Source organism: Bos javanicus, chromosome 10 (genome assembly GCF_032452875.1).
Source record: "Bos javanicus breed banteng chromosome 10, ARS-OSU_banteng_1.0, whole genome shotgun sequence".
NCBI lineage: Eukaryota > Metazoa > Chordata > Mammalia > Artiodactyla > Bovidae > Bos > Bos javanicus.
The window spans coordinates 71378934-71391353 of NC_083877.1; the positions used below are offsets into that span (position 1 = coordinate 71378934).

Genomic DNA, 12420 nt, shown 5'->3' on the forward strand with positions numbered 1-12420 from the left:
TTGCTCTGCTTGTTACCTGGTCATTGGGTCCTCACATTATTTCCATCATCTCCAATATCATTTGATATTGATATTTATAAAGCAGGATCATTGTGCCCTGTGTTTTCCACCTGTTAAATTCTACATCCATACCTATCATTTTGTCAGGCTGGAGTTTCCTCAGGAAACTGTCTTCACCACTGCTAGCAAACAGAATTCCTCCTTAGATCCTCTGAATAAGCAGCTGCTTATGAAAGGAATTCTGGGCTCTCAGGAGGGAGGAAAATACTGCAAAAGCAGACTCTGAAGGTTAATTTGACACAATAAAGCTGTTTAGAAGAAACTCTGTCTCAGAGGTTGGACACTGAAACACACACACACACACACACAATCCTCTCCTCTATCTAGTAACCATGAAAAAAGCAGGCCTCACACCAAGTTTATTTTTTTCCTTCCCCAGATGAGCTCTTCTGGGCTTTATAACCTGAAAAATGGTATTGCACTCTCCTGATCAGCTAGTCTTTAACAGAGCTGGGGTTAGGGCGATGCAGGCAAGCTGCCTAGCGTGCAGAATTTAAGGAAGCGCTTACTTTCAGGGTTAGCCTTGGTCTTGAACTTTCACATGTAACCAGTCACCAGCTCCAATCCCATCCCCCTCCATGTCATCTCTCTGAGTGGCTCCTCTGGGCACAGTGGGTGCTAGGCATGTTGAGCTGATACAGAGGATGAGGGACAGGTGAATATATCCTTTCTATTGTCACTGTCATTGTCTAGCAGAAGCTCTGTCATGCGTCACCTGTCTGTCAGTTATATCACAATTATCTCCTATATTCTTCTACTCTCCAGTATCATGCACACTCACTGTGTCTATCTGACTCTCTGAGATCTAAGAAACAGAACACAAGCTCCTTAACATTCAAGTTTCTTTTTAGCATGGGTTCAACCCACCCTTTCAGCCTTACCTGGCCCTACATTGCCACTCAAGCTCCTTACAGCGTATTACTCACTGTTCTCTGAGTATTACTTACAGCGTATTACTCCTTACAGCGTAATACTCCTTACAGCGGATTACTCCTTACAGTGTAATACTCCTTACAGCGGATTACTCACTGAGACATGCCCCCATGTCTCAGCATCTTAGTCCATGTTCTTTCTTCGTACTGGGATATGAACCGTCTCCCTCTGGAAAAAGCCAGATCAGAACCCAGCCCCAAAGTCCACCTCTGAGAATCCTCTGTTTGCTCTAGTTTTATATTGCAGCTGTTTTCAGCTGCTTTTGACTTAGTGAGCATTTCCACATAACCTCCTCCCATCTCCCCCAGTCTTGGCTGTTGGCAGTGTCAAGTTAATTGACTGTGTGTTCGTCACAATATTTTGCACAGAAGGGTAACTCCACGAGTGCTTATTGAACGCAAGTCCAAAACTGCTTAAAGGCAGCTTTTTATAAGTAACGATCCTTTTTCCCATTTTTATTTCTCCCACTGCTACTACTTTCATCCCCCATTACCCCAGCATCTTTGACTTTGACTTTAACGGTGACATAACACAGGCAACTGGACTTCTGCAAAGAGCAGTAAATAACCCCAAAGACTCAGCTTGGTGAGGGCAGGACTCATTGTCTCTCTTATTCACCACCCTGTTCTGAGCGCTAGGCACTCAGTATCAAGTACAGTAGATGCTCAATAAATAATTACCAAAACAGAGAGTTCATAGCAATTATAATTGTTTTATGCCAGTATGGTGTTGCATGTTATTATAAGAAGTTTATGGGAGTATTTATATCACGTTCAAGTTTTTAAAAAAACCATTTAAATTATCTACATAAGCCCCACCAAGTACAATATGAAGAATGTTTTCCAGTTTTACCAGTCTCCAGTGATTTCTATTAATAACTCAAATGAGCCATATACTAGGCTGGAGTTGGACTATGTGGATTCTGGAAACAGGAGCAAAGCGAGTACTTGGTCTCAGCCTGTCCGGCACATCCACAGATGCTATTTCTTAGAGTATTGAGTTTTCTGGTGCGATCACGAGAAGAGAGGGAGAAGTTTCTACACTTAGTAACATTTATTTATGCATTCAGTATCAAGTACATAAGTGCAAATATCCAGAATCCATAATTAAGTCCATTAGGAACTACAGAGAAAGTAATACAAACTGTAATAAAGTTAACATGCTGGTACTTTTTAGTTACCATACATGTAAATCAGCCCATCAGTCTCACACAACAAAAGTACTGCATGTTTGTTTTTGGGTTTATTCATTTATTTAATTATTTTAAGTTATACAAAACTGATTACTCTAAGTACGGTCGACTTGTTTTTATTTTTATGTTGTGTGTGTTGGAAAAACACTTAAACATCGGTTTACAAGTCTATATATTGTTATTAAAGATTAATCCAACCAACAACCCAAGGACATAGAAGCGATTTCCACTATTGCATCAGTGCACTGGGCAGGAAAGGCCTAGCCACAGGGAACATGAGAAGCTACAGAAGCATTGCAGAGAGAAGAACACCGACGAAGGAAAGATAACTTGGGTTCTCACCATCATGCACTTTTTTTTTAGCAACACAAAATTAAAAACCACATCTAATACACTTTTCGCTATACTTTAGTGCTTGACACAAGTGACTCAAATATCCTAAGGGTACAGAAACAGCCTAAAAACAGCTGTTTTAGAGTTTGTCTCTAAGATTATGGTACTGGGGGGAGAAACAATCAATCTGCAGTAACATGTAAGACAGAGCTGTTACCACTTCAGACATTCCTCTTGGTGTTCAGTCCCCGGTGGGGTATCCACTTACTCAGTGTGCCTTTTAGCGCCTGGGATTTTAGCCTGAATCCTAAAAAGACAATATCAGACGGTGGTAAATCACAAGTATTATTAATGAAATCATCTTATGACATCACTATGTGTCATTGCTTTAATTAGCTAAGTGACCAAATAGCTTAATATTCCAAAAAATAGCATAATTTTTATGTATGAGTGTCTATAAATGCATTTCTATGCAATAAGGAAGTATAATTAGATAATGAATGACCCCAGGAAGCCATATTTCTTAAATTATAACTTTTTAGGTAGACAAAAGATGTTGATTTATTTCAGAATTATAGAAGCTGTGATATACGTAGGTGACCATTTATTACTCAGTCTGGGATACTTCTGAAAGAGAAAGACAGTGCTGTTATTAACTATACCAGGACAACAGGCATGAACAGGGACGGTTCCAGGTGAAGAAACATATGGTCACCCTCAGCAGAAACTGCTAGAACTGGAATGAAGAAAACTGAGTCCTAGTTTAAGCTCTCTACTAATTAGCTGTGTGCCATCTGGCAGCTAATGAGCCTTCCTGGTCCTAGAGCATTTACCAGGTGCAAATTAGATATTTCTAATGCCCCTAAAGTTCTGTGATTCTCGCAGAATGGCAGTATTATTTTAGGTAGGTTTATACTGGAAGCATTTTGCGTCATTAAATCAAAGCTTAATGAGCTCCCCATGCAGAGTTTGACTGAGACCTTCCTCTGTGTCATGCACCCTTGCAGATGCTGGAATTCAGTGAACAGAAGGGAGAAGGCTCTGCTCTCATGGAGCTTTCATTCTCCTAGGGGTTGAGGAGCCAGAAATAAACAAGTAGACAAACAACAGAAGTATATATTGTGACAAATGCTATTAAAAAAACCCAAACAAGATGGAATGATAGGCAATGAGGGAGCAGTGGTGATAGTTGAGAGATGTTGTTCAGTCACTCAGTCACGTCTGACTCTTTGCAACCCCATGGACTGTAGGGCACCAGGCTTCCCTCTTTTTCACCATCTCCCAGAGTTTGCTTAAACTCATGACCATTGACTTGGTGATGCCCTCCAACCATCTCATCCTCTGTTGCCCCCCTCTCCTGCTGCCTTCAATCTTTCCCAGCATCAGGGTCTTTTCCAATGAGTTGGTGATGGCCAAACTATTGGAGCTTCAGCTTCAGCATCAGTCCTTCCAATGAATATTCAGGGTTGATTTCCATTAGGTGGGAGACGCTTACTTTAAGTCCCCTCATGTGAGAAACAGATGTCTGCAGGATAAGAAGGGGCCACTGGGTTGAAGTGTTTTGGAAGACGAAGCAGGGAGTACAGAGGCCAAAAAGTGAGGACAAGCTTAGGAGTCAAGGATGAGACCAGTGTGCTTGGGGAGTGAGGCGGGAAGGTCTGAGAGGCAGGAGGTAACCAGATGGTGTTGAAACTTGCAGGCGGTAAAAGGAATTTAGATTCTATTCTGTGGCTGGGAAGCCACTGATGAATTGTAGGCAAAGGAATGATGTGATCAAAGAAGATCATGATAGTGGTTATGTGAAAAAAGTGGGGAAACAGAGCAATAAGGGATGGAGGACAACTATAGCAGTCTAGGTGCTGAATGGCAATGGCCTGGGTTATATGGAATGAAACCTTGCCAGTGGAGTAAAGTGCTCACTCTGGGTATCCAGTGAGGGGATGGAGCAGACAGGACCCACCTGCCAAGCTGATGGGTTGAATGTGTGGGCGGGGGAAAGATTGACAGTAATCAAGGAAGATGCTTTGGTTTTGGGCCTGAGCAACCAGGTGAATAATAATGCCATTTACAAAGATGGTGTGACAACTGAAGTAAGAATAAATTCTGGGCTGAAACTGCAAGATCTGTTTGGCCACGCTGAATCTGAAATGTCTGTGGGACATTTGAGAGATAACATTAGGTAAGCAGATGAAGTTAACTGGGCCTTAGGAAGCATAACTATGAACAAAGCTAGTGGAGGTGATGGAATTCCAGTTGAGTTATTTCAAATCCTAAAAGATGATGCTGTTAAAATGCTGCCCTCAATCAGCCAGCAAATTTGGAAAACTCAGCAGTGGCCACAGGACTGGAAAAGGTCAGTTTTCATTTCAATCCCAAAGAAAGGCAATGCCAAAGAATGTTCAAACTACTGTACAATTACACTCATCTCACACATTAGCAAAGTAATGCTCAAAATTCTCCAGGTGAGGCTTCAACAGTACGTGAACTGAGAACTTCCAAATGTTCAAGCTGGATTTAGAAAATGCAGAGGAACCAGAGATCAAATTGCCAACATTCGCTGGATCATTGAAAAAGCAAGAGAGTTCCAGAAAAACATCTACTTCTGTTTTACTGACTATACCAAAGCCTTTGACTATGTGGATCACAACAAACTGTGGAAAATTCTGAAAGAGATGGAAATACCAGACCACCTGTCCTGCCTCCTGAGAAATCTGTATGCAGATCAAGAAGCAAGTTAGAACCAGACATGGAACAATGGACTGGTTCCAAATTGGGAAAGGAGTACGTCAAGGCTGTATACTGTCACCCTACTTATTTAACTTATATGCAGAGTATATCATGCAAAATGCCAGGCTAGATGAAGCACAAACTGGAATCAAGATTGCCAGAAGAAATATCAATAACCTCACCACCTTATGACAGAAAGCAAAGAGGAACTAAGGAACATCTTGATGAAAGTGAAAGAGGAGAGTGAAAACCTGGCTTAAAACTCAACATTCAGAAAACGAAGATCATGGCATCTGGTCCCATCACTTCATGGCAAATAGATGGGGAAACAATGGAAATAGACACTTAATTTTCTTGGGCTCTAAAATCACTGCAGATGGTGACTGCAGCCATGAAATTAAAAGACACTTGCTCCTTGGAAGAAAAGCTATGACAAACCTAGATAGCATATTAAAAAGCAGAGACATTACTTTGCCAACAAAGGTCCATCTAGTCAAAGCTATGGTTTTTCCAGTAGTCATGTATGGATGTGAGAGTTGGGACCATAAAGGCTGAGCACTGAAGAACTGATGCTTTTAAACTGTGGTGTTGGAGAAGACTCTTGAGAGTCCCTTGGACTTCAAGGAGATCCAACCAGTCCATCCTAAAGGAAATCAGTTGTGAATATTCATTGGAATGACTGATGCTGAAGCTGAAACTCCAATACTTTGGCCACCTGATGCAAAGAACTGACTCATTTGAAAAGACCCTGATGCTGGGAAAGATTGAGGGCAGGAGGAGAAGGGGATGACAGAGGATGGGGTGGTTGTATGGCATCATTGACTCAATGCACATGGGTTTGGGTAGACTCTGGCAGTTGGTGATGGAAGGCCTGGCATGCTGCGGTTCATGGGGTCGCAAAGGGTCGTACACAACTGAGTGACTGAACTGACTGAGACTTGCATTGATTTTTTAAAAAAATGTCTCAAGCACATAACTGACTCATATTTGGCTGTGACAAATTAGAAAACCTCCAAGTATTTTTTATACATACTACTGTTGTATCCTATCTCATATCTACCTCCTCCTCCTCACATTCTATATTTGTAAAGTGGACTTTTTAAAAACCTAAGATTGTGGAGACACACATTTTGGAGTCTTTGACATAGAGATAATCTTTGAGGCCACTAGGGATGAAGGGTGAACCAGAGAAGGAAGAGCCAAGAGAAGACACTGCGAGAAAGCAGCTGAGACTCAAGCCATGCCAAGAGTCAAGGAGAGTGCTCAACAAAGATGGCAGTAATCTTAAAGAGTGTCTGAGAGGTTGAGAAGGTTGAGGATGGAGTGATGACTGCAGGATTTAGCAATATGAAGGTCACTAGGACCCTGACAAAGAGCAACTTAAGTGCTCAGGGTGCAGGCCTGACTGCAGTGAGGTAGGGAGAGAAGCATTAGAGCCAGCAAGGACGGAAAGACTGGAGAGATTATGATTGTGGAAATGAGCCAGAAGAGGCAGAAACTGATAATGCAGCAGAGAATGGGAAACATTTCAATAGAGACACCTTAGGTCTGGTCTTCTCCAAAGTATAACATATATGTATTAGTTTTGAAATGCTTTTAGAATATCACAGTAGACTAAGTGTTAACTAATTCTACTTTTCTCCCATTGCAGAAGTCCTTTAAACCATATCTGTGACAGTGGTCAACTAACTTTTATGTGAATACTTGAATGGGTGTCAGTGAGCTTACTGTTTCACAGGGCAAATGGCTTCATTGTTGAACAACTCTAATTGGTACTGTTTCCCCTCATGTTTCATTCAAATCTCAGAACTTCTGGCCTTTCCATTCATAGCTCTTTAGAGAAAAAGAGAATGATTACTTCTCTCACAATGTTAGACCTCCAAATGTGTTCTTTTAAAGTTATCTCTTTTCCAGAATAATCATCTCCAGTAAAGTTTGGTTGTCACTCACATTACTGTCATATTTCCAATACTTCAATACCCAGTCATCTTTTGGACATGACTTCAGTGTATAATTGCAGCTCTTAAAATGTTCAACTCTGAAATTTAACACATCTATGGAATAACAATATGGGATATGAAACAACTATAGCCTCTTTTGATTTTGACATATACTTCTATTAATAATATCTAAACTTGCATATATTTTAAAAAATATGCCTCTGTACATTACTGATTCATATTTGGCTGTGATCAATTAATCTATTTATCACTCACCCCCCCAGATATTTTTTACACACACTACTGTCGTACTCTATTGCATCTGCCCCTCTTCCCATTCTGTATATGCAAAAGTTGACTTAAAAAAAAAATCTAAATATAGGACTTTGCTTTCCCTGTCAATTTCATTTTATTAACTTCAGTTTCGCATTCTACATTACTCAAGATCACTTAATTCATTTTGAATCTTGAACTTGCTGTCTTCTGAATGTGCTTTTGCTCCAAGCTATGTGTCACCTAGAACTCTGATGAGTATACTTGATTTGTCCTCACATAGTCATGTGAAACACTGGTATGGAAAGTCATGGAGTCAAGGGCAGAGCCCTGTGTCACATTACTACACCTCGCCCTGGATGGATTTTCGGTGGACTAATGAACCTCCATAGGGTCTACTATTTCAACATTCTGGAACTTTACCAATTGTGCTATAATCTGGACTGTACATCTCCATTTTCTCCTCAAGGACACCAGGAAGACTTTTCAAGTACCTCAATGAAATACTAAGAATGTGTTGTTAGGTGTTATTATCCCCAGTTAGGGGCTCCCCAGGTGGCACGAGTGGTAAAGAACCCACTTGCCAATGCAGGAGATGTAAGAGACTCGGGTTTGATCCCTGGGTCAGAAAGATTCCCTGGAGGAGGGCATGGCAACCCACTCTAGTATTGTTGCCAAGAGAATCCCATGGACAAAGGAGCCTGGTGGGCTATATAGTCCATGGGGTTGCAAGGAATTGGACACGAATGAAGTGACTTAGCATGCACGCAGCCCCATTTTAGAGGTGGAAGACTGAGACACAGGGAGGTTAAATGACCTGGACAGGGTTATCATTCACTCAGTATAGGCGTGGGAGGGGCACCAAGGTTTCCTGCCTAGTCTGGGGCTGTCCTCCACACTCACCATGAACTGATCTCTAAGCAGTGGGAGTAGGATGATCATGGTTATGATCATTGAATATTTATTGAGTCCTCCCTATGTCCAAGTAAGAATACCTTACAGACATTATCTTTTCAATGTATATATAAAGAAACAAACTCAGGGAGTCAAATAACACTTATAATGAATTCATATAGCTAAAAAATTCCAGAAATGGACTCAAGCTAGTCTATTTGATTCCAAAGTTCCTGTTTTTAACGGTTTCACTAAAATGGTATCAGTTCTTTTGGTGGAATTATTCTAACATGTAATCAGAATTCCAGAGGTTGAAGAAATCTTAGAGGTAAGACTCCACTAAGAAATAGCCTTCAAAATTTAGTGTCAGGCAAAACAGATTCTCTTGGAGAACTGCTGTTTAACTACGTAACTTATCCAGTTTCTCTTTTTAAAAATTTTTTAAAAATACTTTATTCCTGCTTATTTATTTGGCTGCATGAGGTCTTAGTTGTGGCAAGCATGATCGTCAGTCTTCATTACAGCATACGGGATCTTTAGCTGTAGCACGTGGGATCTAGTTCCCTGATCAGGAATTGAACCTAGACCCCCTGCATTGCAGGCATGAAGTCTTAGCTACTGGACCACCAGGGAAGCCCACTCAGTTTCTCTTTTTGTCCTTAGCTTCCTTTCTATTCCTGTTCAGAGCATTGATTTCCAATTTTAATTTAGCCAACCATATTGTATACATATGTTCATACATTTTCGTTTCTGCCATCTCTCCTTCCCTTCTATTTTAACAGGCTTATATCCCTACCACTTTTGTTTGAATTCAACAGCCTCCTTGCTAATTACCACATCTCACTTTCCAATTCTCCTCCCACTAGACTGCCATAGTAATCTGTCCAAAATACAAATCTCCTGCATAGGAACATCAAGGGCAGGGATGTCCTGTTGAGTCCTAACTCCATAGAGCATGCTATACGTGGCCCCGGCTTCTCTTTCTAGGCCCTTTCTAGCTCATCTTTTCGTTCATTTAAGCTTTAGACACACTGGTGGCCTCACTGCTCCCTGACCCTGACCTACGTTTTCACGCTTCTGCCTCTACCTGTTATTTCTTCTTGCGGTGTCTTTCCCCTCATCATGCACCTGATGAGTGTTTACCATCCTTCAGGGCTGCTATAGACTGAATGTTTATGTCCTGCTGCACCCCATTACCCAGCACCCCCAAATTTATATACTGAAACCTAATCCCCAATATGTTAGTATTAGGAGGCGGGGCTTTTGGAAGGTGATTAGGTCATGAGAATGGAGCCTTCATGGATGGGATTAGTGCCCTATAAAAGAGAACCCAGAGAGTTTCCATCAACTTCTGCCATGTGAGGACACAGATGGAAGTCCTCAACAGAACCCAGCCATGCTAGTGAGGGCCCTTTTTTAATGGCTTTCCATTATCCCCCAGGTAAGAACAGTAGTTTCCATATCTCTCTCACCTTAATATTTTACACAATTCTACTCTCATTCTTATATTGTCTTATGGCTATTTCTTTACGGTTTTGTCTGTATCCATAGGCTAAGAGCTCTGCTAGGTGGGATCATCTTATTCATCTTTATACTCTTTGTACCTGTTAATGAAATGCCTGGAAAATAATGTCTTTTTTTTTTTTTTTTGAAGCAAGCAACTAATCAATAAAAAATTAAGAGATGTGATTTGTTTAAGATCCTCAGACTAAGTACTGAACAGCTGAGGCCTAGAACTTCTTTCTGTCTTCCAGTTTCCAAGCTCCTATTCTGGTGTTCTTTGCTGTCATTCCTGAACACAGTTTTAACTGCCAGAAGTTAAATACACCTAGGAAGTTCATTAAAATATAGATTATGGGTCCCTTATCCCAGGAATTTTATTTCCATAAGTTTGTTGTAGAATCTGGGAATTCATATTTTTAACAGGTTCCCCAGGTTTGGCAAATACCAATCTCATGTTATACCATGCTGTCATTTCCTATTACAAAGTAATAAATATTTGTCTTCAATATGCTGATTTTCACTAGGTATTCATTGCATATGTGTTAAGCTGATAATTTCAGGCATTTTGAAATGTCTGAATCCAAATTCACCATGAATTTAAGAGGAAGAATATAAACAATACATAATAAAAACAAAAATCTTTCTAAACTTCAGGAGAGAACTGTAACTGATGACACACAAATCAAATAGCAGAGGAACTTTAAAGCACTTGCTTTTTCCTTATTTGTTTTTCTCTGTATATCTTTGACCATCTAAAATACTTGCATTTAATTCTACTATCATCTAGGTCTAGCCACATGATTCTAGGATTCCTGGAGAGAAACTCTAGTATTTTTCAGACGTGTATTTGTAGTCAAAACTAAGGTCAGCTTTTAATTAAAACAAAATCGTGAGTAATAATAACAACAGAAAAACTTCATTTTAGATGAAGATGTATCTAAAAACACTAATTTAAGAATTAGGGAAAACTACTAAGTTAATGACTATATTAACTGTAAATACTTTTATAACTGGAATCATTATCTCCTAATATATAAAGTATCCATAAAGTAGAGTCTATTTAAGACTCAGGTTTAAAAAGCAATGGTATTAATAAAATAGGCAAATACACACACATATTGAATTTAAATGGTGTAATCTAAAAGGTAATAAAAATTCTCAAGATTAAAAAATGTTTTGTTTTAAAAATAATTTCAATGATTTAAAACTTAATGATATTTATTATTTTAAAATTGAAAATGCTAACACTTTTATTTTGATTAATTTACTAAAATTTAATTTTACTTTTCTAAATCAGGCTTTTTTCCTTCCTCCAATCCATCTTATTCTTGGACATGAGCCAGTCCCCAGACAGACATTAATATCATTCATTTATTAAAATTCATTTCATGATACCTGAAATAAACCACTAAAAGTTTTATTTAATTGGAAGTTTTAAAAATTTATACTTTACTTCTGAAATAATCTATTTGGTAAGGGTATGAACATATGACTCAAAGAAGTGAATAATCATAAATCAGTCTATTACTTTATTATCCTTTTATTACTCCTATCTAATCCAGTCAAATGCCTGCCTAAGGCAGTCTCTCCTTTTTATAAATTGCACTATGCAACTTACTTTGCCACAACAGCATTTATGTGAGTCCTCACAAGTCCCAGATATTGGTCAATCTGTGCCTACAAAGAGAAGAAATCATGAGCACATCCACAGTTCACAAGGTCAAAACTTAACATGCATGTTTGACATTACATAGAACTTACCTGGTGCTTAACATACACTACAGGTAGAGTAAACATTGAAACCACAGCTGGGATGAAAAACAGATATAGTATTAAAATTGAGAGTTATAAGTAGGAACAATCTTATAGATACATTTTTATATAGTTATGTGATATAATGACATTATTTGCAGTGGCCAGCATTCTAGCTAAAAGATGGCAGGGCTAGTTCATAAAGAAAACAAAAAAATGCTGAGACCTTCACAAATATTAAGTCATTAATTCTGGAATGAGAGAATGACCTCCTAAGATAAAAATGATTTTCTATACATAACACCATTGAAGCAGATATATATTTGAAGCCAGATAAAACCAGCTATGGTTGAAGAAAAAGAAAAAAACTTTAAGAAATTCATTTTTACTGTGTAATATATTGATATATTATGCTCTTTAATTGAACTATGATGGTCAGGGAAATGCTCTGCACTCAGAAAATCTGGAATTTGTTGCTAGGAACGCATTCAAGCAAGCTAACAGCCTAGGGAGATGCTCAGAGAGTATGTGAAGGGAGACATAACACCTTGGCTGTCCTTACCCATGAGCAGCAGGGTCAGGCCATTGAAGAGAGCGCCAACGTAAGTCAGGAGCCACATCAGGACTGCAAACTAACAAATGAAATGATGATCAGAGCTTCTAAACCCATTATGACAGATAAGAGTCTCATTTCATTGATTTGTTTAGATTAAAATTTGAGGCAAACATCATGGTTTCAATAGGAAGTATAAGAGCATTTAAAGCTCGTCACAGAATTACTGAAAGAGGATCCAGTCTTTACGTGTCTCAGAA

General features: G+C 39.3%; 1 protein-coding gene across 2 annotated transcripts in view; it reads right to left on the minus strand.

Annotated features, from left to right (window-relative positions):
• Positions 1-2027: 2027 nt before the first annotated feature.
• Positions 2028-12420, minus strand: part of RTN1 (reticulon 1) — a 248967-nt gene continuing 238574 nt past the window's right edge. For both annotated transcript variants that reach the window (XM_061429040.1, XM_061429041.1), the window contains 4 exons: positions 12170-12239; positions 11617-11663; positions 11474-11532; positions 2028-2825 (listed from right to left, as the gene is read on the minus strand). In XM_061429040.1, coding sequence (XP_061285024.1) covers positions 2783-2825; positions 11474-11532; positions 11617-11663; positions 12170-12239 — 219 coding nt within the window. In that variant the 3' untranslated portion in view covers positions 2028-2782. The remainder of the gene's footprint in view (positions 2826-11473; positions 11533-11616; positions 11664-12169; positions 12240-12420) is intronic.